A 22639-nucleotide genomic window follows, 5' to 3' on the forward strand; every position below is an offset into this window, starting at 1 on the left:
TAGAGGATTCCATAGACAGACATAATGCTGTCGTCAGAAGCATGCATGTTGTATCTTTATAATGCGGAGAGGATTTGGGGTGCGCAAAAGATCTTTTGCAGAAGTTGGGAAGTGGTGAAAATCGGGCTTTCCTTTACTCCTAGGTCAGAGTGAGAGTCTCTCTGGCTGGAAGAGGGTAGAGGGGAGCCCGGCTGCAGACCCGGAGGGGAAAGGCCAGGGCATCTTCGGGAAGGTGCACTCTCCAGCCTGGCCAGATGCTCCAGAGGCCTGGCCGGCCAGGCTGTCCACAATAATGACCATCTTAGCAGTAACCAGCAAGGACGGGTCATCGGTGATCAGGTGACCCCAGCCCTCAACTCCCTTTTCTCTCCCCGTCCCTGTCGGCAAAACCACACAATGCCTGACACGCAGATAATATTCAAAGGTATGTTTTGAATGACTAAAGAAAGAGAAACTCTGCCACAGTGAGTTTTTATAATGGACACTTTTCTACCAAATTACCTTAAACTTCTTTGTCTCATCTGATACACAAACACAAAATCTCTACTAATAAATACAAACTGGCCCACTTAGTAATTTCCTCTGTTCTGCAGTTTTCAGATCCTGCGCTGTGGCTAAAACCATTTTCTAAGAGGCTCTGGCCCTATCCTGTTAAGTAACGTCATATTTAAGCAGATGTATTATATAATGGTTTTAAAACCAAGTGTTTTCTGAGCACACGAAGAGAAAAAGACGTTCTACCTTAATTATCGGGGCTCTGGGTCCCAGGGTCTGGTCAGCAGAGGGGGATGGAGCAGAGAAAACCCCCCTCCACCCCCGCCCCGCGATATGTGGCTGGAGGGCCAGTGGGTCCCCCGCGACCACCCCGGCTCCGACACTGGCAGCTACCGGTGGGCAGTTACGGGGTTTTAGCCCCGTTAACAGCCTGGAGGAAAGATGCATCACGCCCATCACAGGTCTGCTCTGACCCAGTGTCTCCACAGATGACTACCCTGCTCTCTTCCCTGTCACAGCCTCGCCTGCTGCTCTGCCCTCCGGTGCTGTGCTGTCATTTAAAGCGATTAGCAGGGCATCTGACGCACCCGGAAGATCACAGTGAGTGTTGTCAGCCAGAAGCCCCATCAGCGCTGCCAGCAGCTCCTGCTCTACTGGGAGGGCTTGTGATTCATTAGGGAGGATGCCCAGCCTGCCTTAAGGATCTGGGAGTTCGTGTGTTGGCTCCGCTTCCCGTTGCACAGAACACAGTGGCCGTGCCCCGCTGCCCTAGCCCCCAGACCCCGCCTGGCACACAGGCAGGCCTTCCCTTCCCTAGAAGAGGAGGCCCAGGGCTTCACCACTGCACTCGTGTTACTACCCGAGTCATCGTTTGGTCCATCCCGCTTCTCCCTCCAATATGAGGGCAGAAAAAGTGATGTCCGCCTGCATCCCAGTGAGCCCTCCTCGGAAGGGGCGAGGGGTGGGCAGCGTTCCTTCTCAGCCCCGCCCAGTCAAGCAGTCCTCACACTCCTCCCCATCAGTCACAGATTCCTTCTGGAATCCCTCCAAGGCTGAGACAAGACCCAGTAGTGTCCCCCAAGCAGGGTTGCTGAGAAACTACAGGGCTTCTTTAAAAGGCCAAACCCTAAGCTCCCAAGAATGACTGTGCCTTCCTGGGACTTCCCTGGAGGTCCAGTGGTTAGGACTCCGTGCCTCCACTGCAGGGGGCACAGGTTCGATCCCTGGTTGGGGAACTAAGATCCCACGTGCTTCGAGGTGCAGGAAAAAAAAAAAAAAAGGTTGTGCCTTCCTGAGGTAGAGACAGCTAGCTGCCACCCAATACCCCTTCTATTTTTCCTTAGTGACAGAAGTGCAGTATCACTAGGGGTGCCAAAGACACCCAGAGAAAAGACTACATTTCCCAGCTTCCCTTCTAGCTACGTGTATCCATGTGAGTAGTGAGATACAAATGCAAGTACTGGGTAGGACTCTGGGAAGATTAATAAATGAAAGCTAGGTCATCTGAGACGCTCCTTCCTGCTCCCTGTAACTTAGATAGCTGGTGCTCCAGCAGTCATCCCGGACCACGAGGAGGACCCTGAGGATGAGAGCTATACACTAGCTAGAAGGGCAGAGAGGTAACAGGTTCCTCGGTCTCAGATGGCCATGGAACTACCATTCCAGCCCAAGGTAGCCTAGCCTGGACTTTTTTTTTTTTTTTTTTTTTATTTAACAGTTTTTGTTTTTGAACAGTTTTACGTTTACAGAAAAACTGAGAGGAAAGTTCAGAGAGCCACATCCCCAATGGTTTCCTTTGCTATTAACACCTTGCATTGGTGTGGTATATTTGTCACCAACAACGAACAGATACTGATAACATTATTATTAACTAAAGTCCATAGTTTACATCAGGATTCATTCTTTATGTTGTACATACTATAAGTTTTGAACAGTTTTACGTTTACAGAAAAACTGAGAGGAAAGTTCAGAGAGCCACATCCCCAATGGTTTCCTTTGCTATTAACACCTTGCATTGGTGTGGTATATTTGTCACCAACAACGAACAGATACTGATAACATTATTATTAACTAAAGTCCATAGTTTACATCAGGATTCATTCTTTATGTTGTACATACTATAAGTTTTGACAAATGATAACGACAGGTATCCACCGTTACAGCATCATACACAATGCTTTCACCATCCTAAAAATTCCCTGTGCTCTACCTATTTATCCCTCCCTCCCCCATCCCCTGGTATCCCTGACAACCACTGATCTTTTTACTGTCTCCATAGTTTTGCCTTTTCCAGAATGCCATATGCTTAGTATCATACAGTATGGAGCCTTTTCAGACTGGCTTCTTTCACTTGGCTATATGTGTACGAGTTTTCTCTGTGCCTTTTTTTGTGGCTTGAAAGCTCATTTCTTTTTATTGCTGAATAATATTCCATTGTCTGGATGTACCACAGTTTATTTATCCATTTACCTACTTGAAGATATTGGGTTGCTTCCAAGTTTGGGGATTTCTTTAATATGAGAGGAAACTTCTTTTTTATTTAAGCCACTGCCATTTTGGAGTTTCTATTACCTGCAGCCGAAAGTACTCCTAACTGACATGCTTCCCTTCAAGAAAGACTGTCAACCAGGCCAACTGAGCCTCTATCTATCCTCCCAGCTGGGTCTTCCCTCTGGTGTGCTGTGTCTTCTGCTGCCCCAGTTCTGCCTGGGGGAGGAGGGAGGAAATCGATAAACTCAGAATCCCAGGTCAATAGAAACTTATAGGGAGGGAGGTTTGTGGGGAGGGGACTTTGCAAAAATCCCGTGATGAAACAGCAGGTTCTGCTTACCTCTCCTGGGGCAAGGGCTTCACTAAATCACAAGCAGGACAAAAAATGACTGATTTTTGGGCTTCCCTGGTGGTGCAGTGGTTAAGAACCTGCCTGCCAATGCAGGGGACACGGGTTCGAACCCTGGTCCGGGAAGATCCCACATGCCGCGGAGCAGCTAAGCCCGTGCACCACAACTACTGAGCCCACATGCCACAACTACTGAAGCCCGCGTGCCTAGAGCCCGTGCTCTGCAACAAGAGAAGCCACCGTAGTGAGAAGCCCGCACACTGCAACGAAGAGTAGCCCCTGCTCGCTGCAACTAGAGAAAGCCCGCCCGCAGCAACGAAGACCCAATGCAGCCAAAGATAAATAAAATAAATAAATCCATAAAAAAAAAAAAAGATGCTCTCTCTGCCTTGACCCTCTCTCAGGTCAGCCTGCACAGGTTCAGCTCATCAGCCTCCAGGGTGGGGTCTGTCCATACCCCTACTGTCTGTGGTGGGAAACAGCGGCAGACGAGGTAGGAGAGCACACATGTGCGCACACACCCTTTGGAGTTCCTTCTTCTGTGCTGTGCTGATGCCTTGGTGTCCATCAGCTGCTTTTGCTGCCCTTCAACATGGTTTTCAACTCTGCTGCGATCCACAGCCTTCACTGGACCTCAGCGCCAATTACAATTCATTTTCAGCTATGTTCGTGGTACATTTTGTGTAATACTTCCCTTTGTGTGACATGTTTCACTGCTCTTTTCCCAGACACTTTTAGCACTGTTGAAATTCCTCCTTTGTGAAACTAAATAGCCAAAATTAAATCCCTGGAGGTGCTCCTCCCGCAGGCACTGATCTGGGGCTGAAGAAGATGTTGTGCCCATGTATCACTGTGTGTCTTGTCAGTTTGTACCGGAACAGTGACACCCTCACCCAAACCAGCTGGGAGCTTGGGAGCTCGTACACAACATTTCGTTTCCGTGGCTTTACTGAATCCTAACGTGGGCCACTGAATGCCCCTTGGCAATCCAATGGGAAGACTGTCTATTGAGGACAAGGGACTGAGTCAAGAGGTATGACTATTCCTTGGGTGAATTTAGTTTGTTCAAAAGGCTGTTTGAACACTGCTAACACTTGAACATTTTGGAACTGCTTACCCAGCAAAGTAAAAATAAGAACCCAATTCTATAACTGTACAAAAAATACTACCCACAGGGCTTACAATAAGATTTTTGGTTTGAATTCAAAGTCAAAATTTAGCCTCAATAGCTTTGTTTTTCTTGCTAAACTACTTGACATTGTCAAATGAATCCATATTCCAGGGGGAAAAGACTCAAATCAAGCTTGGTCTGAATGAAACATATTTGAAATAACTGGAAAGTAGTGCAAGGGGTTAGTTACCTTTGGGTGTAGAGGGGATGCAAACTACGTGAATAGGGACCGAACGAAGTGAAGATTTTCACTTTATGCCTTTTCACAGGTTAAAAAAAATTCTGAACCTTAGGAAAATATACCTTTTCCAAAAAATAAAAACTGGAAAACTCTGCTACCTCAGGTATATTGGCTTTATCCATCCACGCAGAAAGTTCTGTAAAGGGTCCCAGTGAGGGAGGGAGAGTAAGACCCTGAAGCTGGCTGGAGGACCCGGGAAGAGGTGTCCCTGAGGTGCAAATGGCAGAAACCAGCACCTGCTGTGATGTGAGGTCAGCAAAACCATGCCCTGTGTTCTTCTATGGCAGTCATGCCTGTTAAAGTGCTCACGTGTTTAAACTTTGTTTAATGTTGAAACCCGCCACCATATAAAGGAGACTCTCCTGGGAAAGGAATCCGAATGAATGATGCTTGTGAACATCAGGAAGTGGCTCAGCTACTACCTCAGTCGTTCATTGGTTTTCACATGTGTCCATCTTCTCATTCTGCAAATGGACTACAAACTAGGGTGGTCCTCAAGAACATGAACAGGAACCTGGTGGCAGTTCCCAGTGGAGAAAGGAACATACTGCTTCAAACTACCAACCCTACTCTACATTGAAAATAACACAAAACTTACAATATTTAAAAGAGTATGTGGAGAATGATACAAAAATCAGAAAAACTAGAATTTGGGTTTTTGTGTGTGTGTGTTGACGGGACTTGAACACAATTGCATCAGGGAGATGAACTGGTGCATATGTTGACAATTCTGCTTTTCAAAAAAAGTAACGGCAGATAATATCTCTGGAACGATATACAAGGAACGGGTAAAGAGGGTTGGCTTCAGGGGAGTGACTAGAGACAGAGCTAGGAGAGAGATTTACCTTTCACCTTGTATCCAAAGGAAACCTGATACAAACTTGATTTCAAAAGAAACAGGAGGAGGAGGTAAGTCTGCTAGCAAAACAAAAGCAACCCGTTGCTAAAGAAGAGCCGAACTGTGGCTGGCAGGCGCTGCTGTTCACACCACCCCTGCCCTGGCACTCTAGCCGTCCTTGACTTCCAGGACAGTGTGCTCCCCTGGCTCCCCCTATGCCTCTGACGTTCCTCCTCGGCCCTGCCATGGGCTGCTCCCCTTCACCCACCCCTGGTTCCCCCAGCTCTGCCACGGACCCTGATGCCATTCTCAGTTACCCTCCCTCCGGTCGCCCCGATGCGCACCTCATTTTGGACAAACGCATTCACTCCCCAATCTCTTCCCAAGCTTCAAAAGGTGCATCCAAGTGCCCCAGGATATCGGCTCATACACCCTGCAGGCCTCTCAGTTTCAACGTTCACACCTCCCGACGCATCTAAAAGCCAAGGGAAGACTCCGGGGGCCTCACGGAGGAAGGCCTCCGTGGGGCGCTGTGCTGGGTTGGATTAAGGCAGGAACCTGTGTCCCCTTCCATCCTGTACCTCCAGCAGCTTGTACCTGGTCACCATCCCCACACCCAGTGGTCCAGGAACGCTAGTGCTATCCCTACTGCCCGGGGTCCATGGCTGGTGAGGACGCACAGCATGGAACGTGCCTGCTTAACTCAACATCCAAGCTGCTTTTCACACTCCAGGTCCCCAGCCACGCGGAGACCCGTCCCCTCCAGCGAGTGCCAATCTGTGCGGAGGACAACCAGAGACCCATCGGCAACTGTTCCCGCGAGCTTGACAAAACCTCTTCAACACACAGACAGTGTCTGACGCACAAAAAGGAGCGGGCGGAACGTTAAGATGAACGTGGCCTGTTCTAAACCTCAAGGAAATCGGCCTGAATCACCGTCCTTGTCAGCTGAGCCTTCCAGCAGCATCGGAAGAGTCTGTCCTCAGCCCAGGGCCAGCCTTCCCGGGAGCCAGAGGAAGCTGGCAGCTCGGGCCACCGTGTCCACTGTGCTGGGGACGAGGGACCCAGGAGCCCGATGCCGGCGGGAAGGCCGGCAGCCCAGGAGCTCCGGCCGGCGCCCGAGTCTGGACACGGAGCCCTTGCTGCTTCCCCGGGGCCCCCGCGCTCTCCCCTCCAACAAGTGGACGGGGCGGCAAGCAGCCAGCCTCCCAGCCTGCGTGATCCCTCCGCAGACACGGCGCACGAGGGGCGGCATGGCTTCGCGGCTAAGACAGTCCAGTCTGCAGCTCGACGGCCTAGGCCTGACTTCCTCTTACCAGTCAGGCAAACCGGGGCAAGCTATTGAACTTCCCTGTACCTCAGTCTTCTCATCTGTAAAGTGGGGGTGATGGGCACAGGATTTACCTCAGGAGGGTGTGAGGTGTTAACGTCACCGGCAAAGCCCATTCACAATTCCGGAGAAATAAAGATAGAATCTGGATAATAAAATAAAGTCTAACCTTTTTTTTCTTTTCCTCTGTGCTGAGTCCAGTGTCACTGGCTCACAGGTGGGCCACGTGCAGAGGCCTCGCACCCGGCCCTGCACTCCGGAGTCCCCGACGCGTAACGGCTACGCCGACAGCTCAGCTCCCGGCTGTGCGCTGACACCTCACGTGACACTCAATCCAAGATGGCGGCGGCGGGCCGTGTGCAGAGAGGCCGCACGGGCACTGGAGCGGAAGCGGCACAGCTGCGCCTGCGCCCGAGAAGAACCCCGCCCCCTTCCCCCAATGCCAGACCCTATAAAGCAGCCCCGCCCATGGCCGTTTTGGGAGAGGTCGGAGAGCATACGCTCTAGAGCGGGGGTCACAGCTCCCCGTTCTTTAATCAAAGAATAAAGCTTTCCTTCGCTTCTGCCCTAAATTCGGCCTTGTTCTATTGGCACAAGTGACACCAAGCAGGAGGACCCTTGCCGGGACCTGACTTGAAAGGGTCGGTACCAGTGCACATAAAGCGTTACTGAAAACCGTGCCTAGTTCTATACAGCATATAAGTACACATATAAATATACTACATATGCTATGATATACTATTATCATCATATTATATCACCAGATAAGCCGACTGAATGCTGGTGACGGGACAGCTGATGGCACAAAGCTCTTAACGTTTGCACAAGCTAGCCTGTGGAGTAGAGAGAGGGCAGGAGCGGTGTGTAAAACAAGGCTCCCGTCCCCGTGCTACCATATCCAGGTTATGTAGGCAAAGCACGTAATCTCTCTGAGCCTCAGTTTCCTCCTAAAAGTGGAAATAACAGCTTCACTGCCTAATTCACAGGGCTCCTCTGATGGCTGAATGAGATAGCGTCCGTGAAAAATGTGCAAAGTCTCCAGAAAGCTACACCAAAGCAAAAGGCAATTACCAATAGGAAATTCCTTTGCTTCTAGGGATCTACCATGTGGGCGGCGGGTCGATGACCCAGGAGCCCAGCTCCGTCAGTCTTGAGGCTCCTGTTCCCTTCATCTCCCGACCCGGGGTCAACATGGGAGGGATGGAACAAGCCAGCCAAGACCTCAGACAAGCCTCATCCGAGACCCCATGGAGAGCAGAGAACATTCAACCTGCCGACAAGTGTAGGGGGCGGGGGTGGAGGCAGGAGATGGCCCGGCTCCTGTGACATGGACCACGCAGGGTAGGGTCTCACAGGATCTGAGAAGCTCAGTTTTGCCTCTGCCACAATCATGTGATACTTGGGCTCTCAACAGTCTTCGGGAAGAACATGCAAACAACCTTTACCCTTAATGCTTCCATTTAAAGGACTGTTTGCAAACATCAGACTTCTGGTTCCCGGATAAACTCAGCATCAGCAAGATCACATCCTCATCAGGACCAAGTGGTCTCGTGAAGCCATATCCATGTAACTCCTCCCAGCACAAACAGACTAAGAACACGTAAAATTCAAATTAACTTAATTTGATCTCTCACAGCCATCAGCTGTCCTGTGACCTGGATGTCCCCCCAGCCCACTTGTGCTGTAATGTTCTGTGATTCTAATCAGTGTCACTAAGAGCAACAGAGGCAATGAACATTTCGTTCTTTCCTTCATTTACTCACTCACTTAACAGTATCCATCAAGCACCTACTACGCGCTCGGCGTCCAGGGTGGAGGCGTGAAGATGTCAGAGGAGGCTCCCTGGAGGAAGTGACATTTGTGTTTGCTCTTGCAGACAGGCTAAGAGGTTGATGGGCAGGAGTTCCAGGCGCAAGGAACACATGAATGCGGGCCAGGAAATGACAGACCGACCATGTTTCGGGTGGATGAGTAGATAAGGTCTTCTAGGAATCGAGAGAGGATCGTGTCCGGGAAACTCGGGCTGCCAGTCTAGATAGGTAGGTAAGACTCGACCATGCCTGACGGGGGAGGACCCCACCTCGCCACCTGCCCCTCACCTTCAACAGGCTTGAAGTCAGCCTGCAAGAGATCAAGGAGGACGCAGAAGGACTGGAGGAAGGCACAGCATCCTTCCTTCCAGGAAACGATGGAGGGAGGGAGGAAACAGTGACGTTGACAGGCTGCTTTGACGAGAGTTAGCACAAGTGTTCCTCCACTTGGAATGTTCTGTAGCCCTGGATCCTTACCATCATTCTAGTGGGTGTTCAGATTTGCAAGTCATTGTGAGAAAGTAACGTGACTGCTTATTTTTGAGCATCTAAATCTGTAACCCCTTGAATGACTTTACTTGTAAACCATTCACGGGATGAGTATTATTACACAGATACTTCTTCTCAAAGCTGGGATGGCTGGGAGCCAAGAGAAGCTGACCCTGGGGCCTGTGATGGGTCTCTGAGACCCAAGTGAGTGTCTATGGCAAAAGCCCCCGCGTCCCACCCTCAAGTGCTCCTAAAACAGAATCACAAGTGAGCACGTTGGCTTCCTAAAGTGCACTGGGGATGGGGACAATGAAGAAAGGGGTCTATGGCTGCTGAACTGTCCCCTCGTGGGGAGTTGTGAGGACCGACGTGGTTCTAAGTGTCCTGAGTCCTACCTGTTCAGTGCAGCCGGACCATCAAGCGACCAGAGCCTTTCTGTCTAAAACGGTCAGTCAGGCGCCTCCTTCTTGCCTGTTCATGGGACTCAGTGTTTTCAGTGCACCCAGAAAACAGTAAAGGGAACCTTGTGAAGTGTTCATTTTTTTTTTACCTTCTGGAGCATGAAATTGAAAAACAAGAGTGCTCTGTTTTGTGCCAAAGTAACGACGAGGCACCACCTCCTCAGAAAGACCCAGCGAAGCTGTTCAGGTAGGTTGTGTTGAGAATTTGAAATGCTACTTGAAGTATATTATTTTCTAAAAGTTCCTTTGCCAATAAATGCTGGGATTTGGATGGAAGAATCTAAAAATATTAGAGCTGGATTAAAGGAGACGGACAAGACATGATAGTTGAATAGCATTATGTGACTGGATCTTCTGCCAGAGGGAAAACATGCCATAAAGAACATGACTGGCCTCTACCCGGTACTCTGTGGTGACCTAAATGGCAAGGAAATCCAAAAAAGAGGGGATATATGTATACGCAGAGCTGATTCACTTTGCTGTACAGTAGAAACTAACACAATTGTAAAGCAACTATACTCCAATAAAAATTAATTAAAAGGGCTTCCCCGGTGGCGTGGTGGTTGAGAGTCTGCCTGCCGATGCAGGGGACGTGGGTTCGTGCCCCGGTCCGGGAAGATCCCACATGCCGCAGAGCGGCTGGGCTCGTGAGCCATGGCCGCTGGGCCTGCGCGTCCGGAGCCTGTGCTCCGCAACGGGAGAGGCCACAACAGTGAGAGGCCCGCGTACTGCAAAAAAAGAAAAATAATAATCATAAAAATTAATTTTAAAAAATAAATAAACAGAAATGATAAAAATAAATAAATAAGGTTTTTGACTCTAAAAATTCCACTGTTATAATTTAGATAAATCTAATACTTCCTTTTCCTGAAGAAGACAGTAACTGGGTGATAAAAGGGGAAATGAAACTCCATAAACATGTCTGGAATGCCATCCACCACACTCTGAGAAGGGCCTGGGATTGGGAATAGTGATCAAGAGGAACTTTAGTTATATCTGTACTGGTTGAAGTTTTGTAATAAGAACATCTTTTTGTATTACATGTGTGAATAAAAATAAATTAAAAAAAAGAAAAAAGAACATGACTGGATACTAACTAGACCCTTGTCAAAATCATGATGAGATACCTCTGCACTGTTGGTTCACAAACCTCCTCGGAGCTTCCCAGGTAAGATCAGAAGAGGCAGACCACCGCAGATTGGCAGACAGCAAGTTCAATAAGCAAGGGGACTGACTTACGTGGCTCGTCTTGGGCGGCTGCAGGATGAGTCGATCTCCACCCCGCCCTCTGGAATCTTAAAAGTTTATCCAGAGGCCTTAACTGGGCTCAGTCACATACACAGTCCAGATGGTCTCAACACCACGTCACTGTCTCAAGGCTGCATCCTGGGGCAGCTCCTGGGGGGCGGGGAAGGCAAGCTGAGGGCACATTCATTCTGAGGACAGGGGACAGGGTGAAGGACCTCAAGCTGCCCGAGTCCAGCCGTCGGGGCAAACCAGAGGTCACATCTTCTTGGCGACCTTCTCCAACACTCCACCCCCGGTGACTGGCTCTCACAAGCTCACACGCCCCCCTCTTCCACAACGTGCCCTGTGTGGTCAGCTAGGGGTCTCACTAGCAGGCAGGTGGTCTCTTTGGAGGTGATCTGGTTGCACTGGAGGAGATGTCACAGCATCAGTACAGACACGTGCAAGAGAAAGCAGGGATTAAGACAATCATTCCCCACGTCAGTGACAGTGCTTTCCACAGAGAGCCTCGTGATCTGAGCCATTGATTTACTAAGTCTCCTCAGCTGGGGGGCGTGGATCACTTGGGGCATCACCTGTGTGCTCGTGTGATTTAATAAAGATGCTACATTAGCAGGCTCATCCAGTAGGAACACACAGCCTTCTCTTTGGACAATGGCACAGGTATCTCTTTGTGTCCAAGGCCATTCTATTTTCGAGGGCAGAGACATTCCGTGTTCAGTAAGGATGGGCTTTGACAGCTGTCATTCGAGGCTTTCACATCTGCTAAACCCATATCCTAATTCAAGAATTGAATACAAGCACTTCCCTGGTGGCACAGTAGTTAAGAATCCACCTGTCAATGCAAGGGACATGAGTTCGAGCCCTGGTCCAGGAAGAACTCACATGCCGCGGAGCAACTAAGCGCATGCGCCACAACTACTGAACCTGTGCTCTAGAGCCTGCGAGCCACAATGACTGAGCCCATGTGCCACAACTACTGAAGCCCATGTGCCTAGAGCTTGTGACCGGCAACAAGAGAAGCCGCCGCAATGAGAAACCCGCGCACCACAATGAAGAGTAGCCCCCGCTCACCGCAACTAGAAAAAGCCCGTGCGCAGCAACAAAGACCCAACGCAGCCAAAAATAAATAAATAAAATAAATAAATTTATATATATATATAAAAGAATGGAATACAGAGTCATAGTTCCTTCTGCTCTGCCATGCCTGGCAGCAAGGTTTGTAGGGGGTAGGGCCCCAGCTCTGGGTGCAGAGAGAGTCAGCTTGAATGTGGGCTCAGCTATTTACTAACTCACTACAACCAGGGGGCTTACACAACAGAAATGGATTGTCTCCCTGTTCCGGAGGGTAGACTGTGAGATCAAGTTGATGGATGGCCGGGCCAAACAGCCTCTGAAGATTCTAGGGAGGAATCTGTTCCAGACCTCTCTCCAGCTTCTGGAGTTCCTTGGCTTGTGGGCCCATCACCCCAATCTCTGCCTTCTTCTCGTGGCTTTCTCCTCTCTTCACATCGCCTTCCTGCTGTGCATGTCCTTCCGGGTCCAGATTTCCCCTTTCTGTAAGGACACAGTTGTACTGGATTAGGGCGTGCCCTAGTGACCTCATCTTAACTCGATTATCTCGGTAAAGACCCTGTTTCCAAATAAGGTCACATTCTGAGATTCTGGGGCTCAGGATACCAATATATCTTTTTTCTTTTCTTTTTTTTTTTTTTTTGGTTTGGCCATGCTGTGTGTCATGCGGGATCTTAGTTCCCGGACCAGGGATCAAACCCGCGCCCACTGCAGTGGAAGTGTGGAGTCTTAACCCCTGGACCACCAGGGAGGTCCCTGACATATTTTCTGAAGGAACACATTCAACCCATAACACTAACCCTCTTTACTAACAGAATTTGGGTGTTTACTGACTGTCTTAGAGCCCCAGTTTCCCCCATGTCAGATACGGATTGATTCTTATGGTTTCGTATTTAAGGAGCCCCAGGATTTGCCGTGGCCTGCCTTTGCTATTGTCTCGCTTACCTTTGAAGGTGGAAGCCCCTCTGCATCACTCAATCATCATTCAAGGTATGTAGTGGCCTTTGCCACTGCTCGGTGTGAGAACCCCCTTCCAAAGCCTGGAGTGAGCCTTCGCCTTGCAGGTCTGGGTAGGAGACAGGGACCATCTACCACCACAGATGCTGGAAATGCCAGCTACTTACTTTCTTGGCCTCCCTTGTAGCTGTGCAGCCGCAGCTGGTGCTGTCAGCTCACCAGTCAGCTCACCCAGTGACTGAGTTAACTCCAAAGCCTTTTAATAAACCTCCCCCCTCTTTTTTTAAACTAAATCAGCCAGAGTCTTTTCTATTGCTTGTAAGTGAAAGCCTGGATGGATACACCATGCAATATTCAAGGTCAGAAGCTTCATTAGGAGAATGGTAGCAGCTTCCAGAGGGTGCACGCAGTGGGATGATTGGCATGGGAAGCAAGACAGTACAGTGTTTTTCAAATCAGAAGGACTTGGACTTAACTCTCAACTGTGCCACTTTGCCCGCTGAGAGGCTGTAAGAAAGTTAACGAACCTCTCTGAGCTTCATTTTCCTCATCTGTCGAATGGTGATGATAATAATGAGCTGCTTCATAGAATCATTGGGGGGATTAAACGAGCAAGTGCACCTAAGTCTTGCTGTACGTTGTGGTTATGTGTATGTGTCAACTTGACTGGGCCCTGGGGTATCCAAACGTTATTCTGGATGTGTCTGGGAGGGTGTTTCTACGTGAGATTAACATGTGATTCAGTAAACTGAGTAAAGTAGATTGCCCTCCCTAATGTGGGTGGGTCTCATCCAATCAGTCGAAGGCCTGAACAGACTAGAAAGGCTGACCCTTCCTTGAGTAAGAGGCCGCACTGCCTCGAGCTGGGACATCCATCTTTTCCTGCCTCTTGGGCTCAAGCTGGTATACTTGCTCTTGGTTGTTGAGACAGCAGTTTTCAGACCAGAGTCACACCAACAGCTCTCCCGGGTCTCCAATCTGCTGATGGCAGATCTTGGAACTTCTCAGCCTTCACTATCACGTGAGCCTTCCCTCATTCAGGAGCTCCTGCCAGTCTGCCAGTGAACACCGCAATGAAGAGTAGCCCCCGCTCGCCGCAACTAGAGAAAGCCCGTGCGCAGCAACGAAGACCCAACGCAGCCAAAAACAAATAAATTAATTAAAAAAAAAAAAAAAAACCAACAAATCCATGTGAGTGTTTCCAGGCAAAATCTGTTTATATAAGTAAGCCTTGCTGTTAACAGTGTTCTTCCTTTTTTTTTTTTTTTTTTTGGCCACACAGTCGGGCATACATATCTTAGTTCCCCAACCAGGGATCGAACCCGTGCCCCCTGCCGTGGAAGTGCAGAGTCTTAAACACTGGACCGCCAGGGAAGTCCCTGTTCTTCTGATTGAAATAGAGAATGCTGGTAAGAAATGGCAGTAAGTGTTTTACAAGTGTAACGCATTGGTCCTCACGAACATAAAACGATGCTCAGAGGAAATCATGCTTTACAATCTGCAAAGGAAGGAAGGCCACTTCCTCCCGGTCTCTGGGGTGTTTGCCTCTTCTCCTGCTCAGCCCTGCGATCTGCACTGTCCACTAACCGTCACATCTGGGTCAGCATCTTATTTCACCTCGCAGACCCCCAGAGTCCCACCCGCAAGGCGGCCCCCAGACCTCTTGCCGGATTGAGTTCCCAGAGAAGGAATGTCATCCAGACACCACACCCTTCAGCACAGGGCCTTGCCTGAAGCAGGTTCTCAAAAACCTGCAGGTAATTTGACATCATGGGAGTCACCGCAGAGGTGCTCTTCACAAAGAGATGAGGGAAATCGAAAGTGAGGATACTTGGGAGTTTGGGGTTAGCAGATGCAAACTATTAGGTAGAGAATGGATAAACAACAAGGTCGTACTCTAGAGCACAGGGAACTATATTCAATATCTTGTGATAAACCGTAATGGAAAAGAATACAAAAAAGAATGTATATATATGTATAACTGAATCACTTTGCTGGACAGCAGAAATTAACACAACATTGTAAATCAACTATACTTCAATAAAACAAATTTTTTACAAAAGGGATGACACCTATTTTGCTCAAGTAGCCATGGTCTGGAGAACATTCTCTTTCCAATTCACCAAGAGGAAAAGAGCCACCTTTGACAGTTTGATAGAGGGCGCCCAGAATATCTTTTGGGGGATGCTGTCATGTATGGGAGAGTCTCACAGGTGCTATGGAGCTGAATTGGAGGAGGACATGTCTGGCCCTAAGAAGGGTAATTTTCTACTGGGACGGAGGTACCCGAGGGCATCCAAACATGAGGGATGACTGTTTCATCCGGGTTCAGCAAATTTCTACTCTATGCTGAGATGTCTGCTATCACAACCCAATCATCACTTACATCAGTTCACTCCTCCTTGAGCTCTGGCTAACTTAATGGTGTTTGGAAGGTAATTGTTTGGGGATTTTTTCCCCCTATATCACATCTTTCTCATGGAGTGTCAAAGTAGCTTGAGACAAATTTTAACAAAGTCTTTCAAAATATCCCTCCTTTTGGAGACAGATTAAATGGTAAGAATAAATTATTAATCACGCAAAGTATCTTCCCACTGTAAATCTGAACTGGTAACTTTGCATAACGAGAAGTTAAAGTTGCAACACATACAAGGGAAAAAAGCTACTCGAGCCCCACATTCATGACTAAACAGTCATCTGGTCTTTCCTATTTGCTCTTTTGTTCACTGCCACCTTCCACGCTATTTATTTTAATCCATTTCTTTAAATGGATATTAATAAACTTCAGAACTTCAACACGAGCAAAACAAATTTATTTCCTTCTGTTCTAATTGATTTATTTTTCCATCATTCAAGTTTGCTTTTCATAGGTCGCATGTGAAGTACAGCATGACTGTAGCATGTACAGTTGAGCCATTTGGATCCCGTCCATTCTTCTAGAACCTCACTGACAGGCACATGAATTAACTCATTCTGCAGTTGGAGGGCAGAATTAAAGCCGAGCCCTGACGGGAAGGAGAGTGGGTGGTGCCAATGGAGAGAGACTCAGGAATTTCAAGACAGAGTGAGGATGGCCGGGGGTGGGGTGGTGGTGAAGAGACCAAGGATGCTGTAGCTCCTCCCCCCTTGTGAGGATGGAGGTGACCCTCACACTGATGGTGACACCTTGGCGGTAAGGCAAACCTACCAAATGAAAATGCATAGACTGTCCTGTCCACAGCCACCTACGTTTTCAGTGTTCTGCCTAATGTTTCAGGAGTTCTGCCCCTGTCAGAAATATGACACCCAGGGCTCTGAAGGCTCTGTCCTCCTGGTTCTGGAGGGAAGAACCTGGCTCAGGGCCCAGCTTCCTCTCTAAGGGCTTCCTCAGGGCCCAGTCAAGCCCAAATCCTCAGATCCACCTCCCGACACAAATCTGACAACGTTCCCCCCATAACTGTCTCCTGATAGCTCCAGCCTCCCCTCTTCTATGTCCAGCGCTGCTATCTCAGGACTGTTACAGGCATTCTCCAGGCACCTGACCCTCAAGAGACCCCGCTGCCATCAGGAGAGACACTGAGGTCCCCATGAGACACAGAGGCCAGATGCTGTGCAGGGCCGGATCTGGGGACCAGAGAAGAGAGGAAGCTCTGTGGCCCTGGAAGTCAGTTTTTTGTGATGCTGAGGACGGGAGAACCACTTTCTGCCCAAGCCCCTGAGGCTGCTACTCCCTCTGGAACTGCCCCATGACTCATCCTTTGGCCCCACTGGACCACACTGGGCTGGATCCTGGCAAGCGCAAGGGCCCTTCCCGTCCCCAAGCTCGCTCACGTGGAACAGAATCATAGGCTGCCTCGGGGCGTCTCCTGTGCTGTTCTGTAGCTGTTACATTATGACTGACCTTTTCCTCATGGGATGTTTGATCTCGGCTCCTTGAGGGCGGAAGAGCCCCAGCACTGGTGCCACCTGGGCACGCTCTGGGCGTGACAGCCGTTAGGAGGGCCAGTTGCTCTCATGTCCACGCCTCAGCGTTAAGATGGGTGGTGGGAAGCAGGAATGGCTGATGATGGGAAGAACTCCTTTTGTGCTGAGAGTATGCAAAGAACAAGGAGAATTAGGCACGTTTTAAAACACAATGGAATCCAAAACGATCCCCCCCCAAACAACAACAAAAGATAATGGAATCCAAAATATACTTGTTTTCTTATTTGGATACACCTTTAGATGTGAATGATCTAACATTATTAATCCTTTATGGCATTTTGCCTAGACACCCCCCAACTATAGGGAAGGGTGGTCTTAACATCACAGGTCTGGACACAGTCAAGGGTAATGGTCTGCAGTGGCCAGAACCTTCAACTACTGAGAACACCTCCTACCCTCGTTCCGCAGAAGTGGCAAGTTGTTTCATTGTAATCTGCCATGGTTGTCCTTGGCACCAAAAACAATGTAGTCACTCACTTATTCATCAAATATGTACTGAAAACCTACCAGCCTATGTGCAAGCACTGGGCTAGAAGCTTGGAATACAGTCATAAAATGCTGCCCTCAAGCAGTGCTCCTTCCAATGGGGGTGACAAATAGCTTCATGAAAAGGTTGGGTTATAACACAAATGCTACAGGAATAGAGGAAGACTCAGAGAAGGCACCCCAGGAGTTGAATGTAGCATGTGACTCGGGACTTGAAAGATCTTTTAGGTGGAGAATAGGACAAAATATTCAAGGCAGTAGTTCGTGCGAAGGCAGGGAGGCATGAGAGTACCTGGTGAAGAGTGAGAAAGTCAGAGCGTTCTGTTGGAATGGATTGTCGGCTGCGTGTGTGTGTGTGTGTGTGTGTGTGTGCATACACGCGCATTTGTTTTGGAAGGAGGGGATGATGAGTGTGGAGAGGTGGCAAATAATCTTGATTCCATGCCTCATTTATATTTTATCCGGCAGATAAGGGGAAACTAGCTGAGTTTTTTCAGTCATGGAAATAAGATGATCAGGGTTGGTTTTAGTAAGGTTGTCCTGGTGTGACGGAAGATTTAGAGCCAAGAAACCAGAGCCTCGCCCACAAGCTTGCTTGCCCATCCAGGCAAGAGCTGTAAAAGCCTAGATTAAGGAAAAGTGATGCTTTAGAGAAAAACAGGAGAGAGAATTGACAGACCGGGTGTGCCATTGGTTAGGGTAAAGGAGACAGAGAGGGATGGAGAATTTTCGGGCAACTCCAGGGAGGGTGCACTTACTGACAATGGGAATGCTGGAAGGAGGGTTGTTTTTTAAATACTGGTGGAGAGGATAAACTCCCATTTACACCAATAAATAATAATGTTATTCATGTCATAATTTTTTAGCATCTGTGCACAATGAACCCCTTCCGCTGAAAATCACATGGTGTCAGTTTCATGCCCGGGGCAAAGTGCCCTAATTAAAGACATCCTGCAGTTACTCAAATCCCTTTCCTCCTCCACAGACTGTCCTTTCTCCCACACCAGATTCCCTCTGCATCAACCCCTCCCCGCAGGAGCCACCAATCAGAGTTCAGACTGGGGGTAAGCCTAGAGCAGTTCTGGGCTCTGGTGCAAGTATGATTTCTATAAAAAGACATTTAAAAACAAGGAGCAATGTTGCCATTTGCCTTTAATGGAAAAGTGGCTAGCAGTTACAGTTTTAAAAAAATCTTTTATTAAAAAAAAACTCTATCCAACTTCTAGGCAATCACCGTTTGAATTTTCAGAAATAAACATACACTTGAAAACTAACAGTTTGTATAAAAATAAACTCTGAATGTGTGATTAAAAAGGGTGACCCCCAGTCTTCTCAGCTGCATGAATGCGTGATAAAAAGGGGACAAGTCCATCCAGTGGAGATGGGTCTACCCCAGGGTGGAGGGGGCCTTGGCCTTGGAGGAAAGAGCTTGCTTGAAGCGCCTCTTCAGGTCCTGCATGTTGGGAGAACGTGGCCGGGGGATGATGGAGGCTCTTCTCCTCTCCCCACCGAGGCTGTGCAGCTTGCTCACTTCTTTGCACAGATGCTGAAACACATCACAGACATCTTCATAGTTTTCACTGGTGGAAATTTCCAGGAACAGGCTGCCCAGCTCGTTGGCCAGTTGGATGCCGTCACGGGTCTGCACCTGTCGGGCATGCAGAAGGTCCCCCTTGTTGCCCACGATGATGACGGGGGCTTTAGAGTCGGGGTGGACCTTCCGGATGTGCTGGTACAGGGGGCGGATGGACAGGTAGCTGTCATAGTCCGTGATGGAATAGACCAGCAGGAAGCCCTCTGCCCACTGCACGCACTTGGACAGGGAGTCGACCGCCGGGCTGAGGCTGTCTTGGACCTGAAAAGAGCAAAGTGAGCCCGGATCAAGGAAGCTCTCGGTGGGAGAAACCGGAAAGAACATCAAAGCCACCCTTAAAAAAAACGTTTGAACAAGAAATCACTAAATATAGTTTCAGATTCTACCCAGCTTCTGCAGAAGGAAGCTTTTGATATGGAAAAAGCCAATTCTCAGGCAAGCTCCCTTCCTGGGTTATTTTATTAGCTGTTACCGACACATTACTTTTAACCCCCTTGCTTGGCAGGTAGCCTGTGATGAACCAGTCTGTGATGATTTCAATGAGAACTTCAACTCAGGATGGCGCAATTTTTAGGGAACTAACTCAGAATAAACAGAACTTTGAAAATAAGCCAAGATAAATATCTATTCCCCAACCCATAAAAATATTTTTAGCATGTCCTTCTTGAGAATGTTACAGAAACAAATTCCTTCTTTCGGTTCTTCCACAAGACCTTTCCTCCCTAGAAGGGAGAGCAATTAGTAACTTGTTAATCAAGTTACATTCCTGACGGCTTGCCATGGGGTTATCTGATTGGAATTACTGAGAGGAACAGCGAGAAACAGGAGCGCTTCAGCAGACCTTGCTTGGGGAGAAGACCCTCTCCAGAATCCCACCCCCATAGTTTTGTTCCGGGTTCCAAGGCTAAGCTGCTCCTGACAGAAGTGGTGAGACCCGTGTAACCAGTGATGCCCCGGCCAGGGCTGCGAAGAGAAGCTAAGCATCTCTTCCCCTTTCCGAGGTGGCAGACAGGAGAAGGTGGCCTCTATAACAATCCACTCTCCCCGCCCCCCATCGTGGACGGTTTCTAACACCCCAACGACTGGCCCCACCTGGGGACGGCACACCCCTCCATCTGAACGCATAACAGGCGTGCCCAGACACCTGGCTCGGGCGTCTGGAAGCGGAGGAGCCGCCTGCTCTTGGCAGTCCTTACCTGGATGCCCCCGGGAGTGTCCTGGATCTGCAAGGAGAGCTGGTCTCCCTCCACGCACACGAGCCGCGAGTACAACTTGCCTGGAGAATGAAGGAAACTTGAGTTTTAAATTCTCACACTCTCCTCAGGAAAAAGAAAATCAGAGCATGCAGCCTCAACAGAACGAAACGAACCTAACCTGTGTTCGGCTCATAATCGCCAATGAATCTCTTGGTCAGGAAGCGCACAATCATTGCTGAAAAGGAAAGGAAAATCAGCTGAAGGACTAGGACGAGACAGTCAAACCGGGACCGTCTCGGGGAAATGGGGGCGTGACGGGCCGCAGTACCGCGGATGCTGCCTGCATCCTCAGGCTCCGCAGGGGCAAGGGTGCGGCCGCGGCCTCCGCGGGTTTTGGGGCGGGTGCGGCCGGGGGTGCGCCACGCGCCGCACCGGCACCCGTTCTCGAACAGGTGCCCGCCGGCGAAGGCTCAGGCGTGCAAGGTCCGGGGAAGCGGCGGGAAAGCAGGCTGGCGGGGGGAGGCCGGCAGCGGCCTGGAAACGTCCGGGCCCCCCTACGCCCGCCCCTCCGCCGGGAGCCCCCGCTTTCCCCGGGGCGCTCACCGCTCTTGCCCACGCGGCCGGCGCCTAGCACGGCCAGTTTGATGTCCTTGGGCAGGAGGTAGTCGGAGGAGGACTCAGGGATGGGCGCGAGCAGAAAGTGTCCGGACATGGTGGGCGGCCGCATGGAGCGCGCGGTCAAGCGCGGCGACACCGGTGCGCGGGGACCTCGGCCGCCGGTGCGGCGAGCCCCGCCGGCGGCTTTTAAAGGGCTGGGCGCGCTGGGGGCCCCGCGGCCGCCTCCGGCTCCTCCTCTTCCCGCCCCTTCCAGCAGCGGCGCGGAGGGGGCGGAGCCGGAGAGCCCAGGGCACCGTCACCGCAGCGCGCGCACCGGCTTGACGCGCTCTGCCGGGGGCCTACGCTGCTCCGGCCTCCGGGCCCTGGAGATCCGGCCTCCGCTGTGCCTGCGTAGCCCTGGCGGCCCCTTCCATCCTGCAGAGGCGAGACCGGAATTATGAGAAAGATCAGAATTATGAGCTGGGGGACGAAAGAAAGGAAAAATGCAATTGGTCGGACGTTTCCGCAGCAATGGGAAGGATAAATTCCTGGCGAATGTTGCCCTTTTTATTTTTTAAAGGTGCTGAGGGGTGACATTATTAGGATAGAGCCCTGACTTAGTATCAGTATAAGGGAGTTGCAGACACTGTGACCTTGCTCCAGATTTATGAAGGCCCCTTGGGGACAGCCATTGTCCCCAGCCTCCGAACCCAGCCCCTGGCAGCTGGTGCTGGCTGAGCTGACTCATTAGCGAACACTCAACAAGCTAATTGAGAGCTCTGGCTCCGGACTAATCCTCCATCAAACACCGTCCTATGACTTGAGTCACGCCTTTGCTTCATCATTGAAGTTCTTATTTCTAAGTGTAAAGCGGAGTTTAGGGTGGGCGTGGAAGTGGGAGGAAGAGGACGCAAAAGCAAAATCCGGCCAGTCTTGGGTTTCGGGAGCCCACAGTGGCAAAAAGGCAAAAAAGGCTTGGGATTCTGTCCTTGCAGGTTAGACCTTCAGGCTTCTGCCTCCTGTGCTCCAGCCTCACAGGTCCAATCGCCTCTTAGACAGCCCCACTCTCACTCACCCCTTTCTCCATCTTGGTTGTATCAGTTAGCTTTTGCTGCCTGACAAACTGCGCGAAACTTACTGCCTTGAAACCGCAATCCCTCACGGTTGCTCACCAGTCTGCAGGTCAGTGCAGTGGTTATCCTAATCCAGGCCCGGCTCAGCTGATGTTGGCCGCAGGCTTTCATTCTTCCATGCATCCGTAGAGAGCTGGTGGCAGCGGGCTAGGGGCGATGGGGGCGGGGGTGGGGGCTGGCTGGTGGCTCCAGATTGGCGTCCTCAGGCAGCTGGCCGGCTGCCAGCGGCGGTGGTGGGAGGGGCAGTGGCTGAGCCACGTTTCTCCTCACCCAGAAGGCGGGCCAGGATCGTGGTGGCTGGGCAGAGTTCCAAGAGTGTGAGTGGAAGTGTTAACGGGCCTCCTGAGACCTAGGCTCCGGGGAGGAACCCATCGCCCCTGCTGCCTTCTCTTGGCCAAAGCAAGTCGTGGTGCCAGCCCACATTCCAGGGGCGGGAAGTGCACTCCACTCCTTGGTGAGGAGAGCTGCAAAGCCACATTTGAAAGGGCTGGGATGCAGAGAGGGGTAGGAGAAGAGGTCCGTTTTTGCAGTCGACCACACTGGTAAGTGTGCGAATGTGCCTCCATCCACCCGGTAGCCCAAGCCAGCGACCTGTGTGCCAGATCTCTGAACGCTCGTACCCAGCTCTCGGTTCCGGCCACTGAGAGGCTTGACTCTAACCCCTCTCGCTTCCACATGGATTAATCACCAAGTTCCATCATTTCTTCTGCCTCCAT

General features: G+C 50.2%; 1 protein-coding gene across 1 annotated transcript; it reads right to left on the reverse strand.

Moving 5' to 3' along the window:
• Positions 1 to 18537: 18537 nt before the first annotated feature.
• On the reverse strand, positions 18538 to 20991 carry RASL11A (RAS like family 11 member A). Its single transcript, XM_024755484.1, has 4 exons — positions 20797 to 20991; positions 20372 to 20428; positions 20194 to 20273; positions 18538 to 19258 (listed from the first exon to the last, which is right to left on the reverse strand). The coding sequence occupies exons 1-4, from the start codon at positions 20918 to 20920 to the stop codon at positions 18791 to 18793; spliced, it is 729 nt and encodes a 242-aa protein (XP_024611252.1). The 5' UTR covers positions 20921 to 20991; the 3' UTR covers positions 18538 to 18790.
• Between the last annotated feature and the right edge of the window lie 1648 nt (positions 20992 to 22639).

Source organism: Neophocaena asiaeorientalis, unplaced genomic scaffold (assembly GCF_003031525.2).
Source record: "Neophocaena asiaeorientalis asiaeorientalis breed wild unplaced genomic scaffold, Neophocaena_asiaeorientalis_V1.1 scaffold59, whole genome shotgun sequence".
In the NCBI taxonomy this organism is placed as follows: Eukaryota; Metazoa; Chordata; class Mammalia; order Artiodactyla; family Phocoenidae; genus Neophocaena; species Neophocaena asiaeorientalis.

What these genes read in the sequence shown, in the direction of transcription:
- RASL11A (XM_024755484.1), bottom strand. Translation starts at nt 20,920, where the DNA reads ATGCGGCCGCCCACCATGTCCGGACACTTTCTGCTCGCGCCCATCCCT. An exon ending in CGGCCGCGTGGGCAAGAGCG is followed by an intron (nt 20,429 to 20,796) that starts GTGAGCGCCCCG and finishes TTTCCTTTTCAG; the next exon opens with CAATGATTGTGCGCTTCCTG. An exon ending in ACACTCCCGGGGGCATCCAG is followed by an intron (nt 19,259 to 20,193) that starts GTAAGGACTGCC and finishes TGCTCTTTTCAG; the next exon opens with GTCCAAGACAGCCTCAGCCC.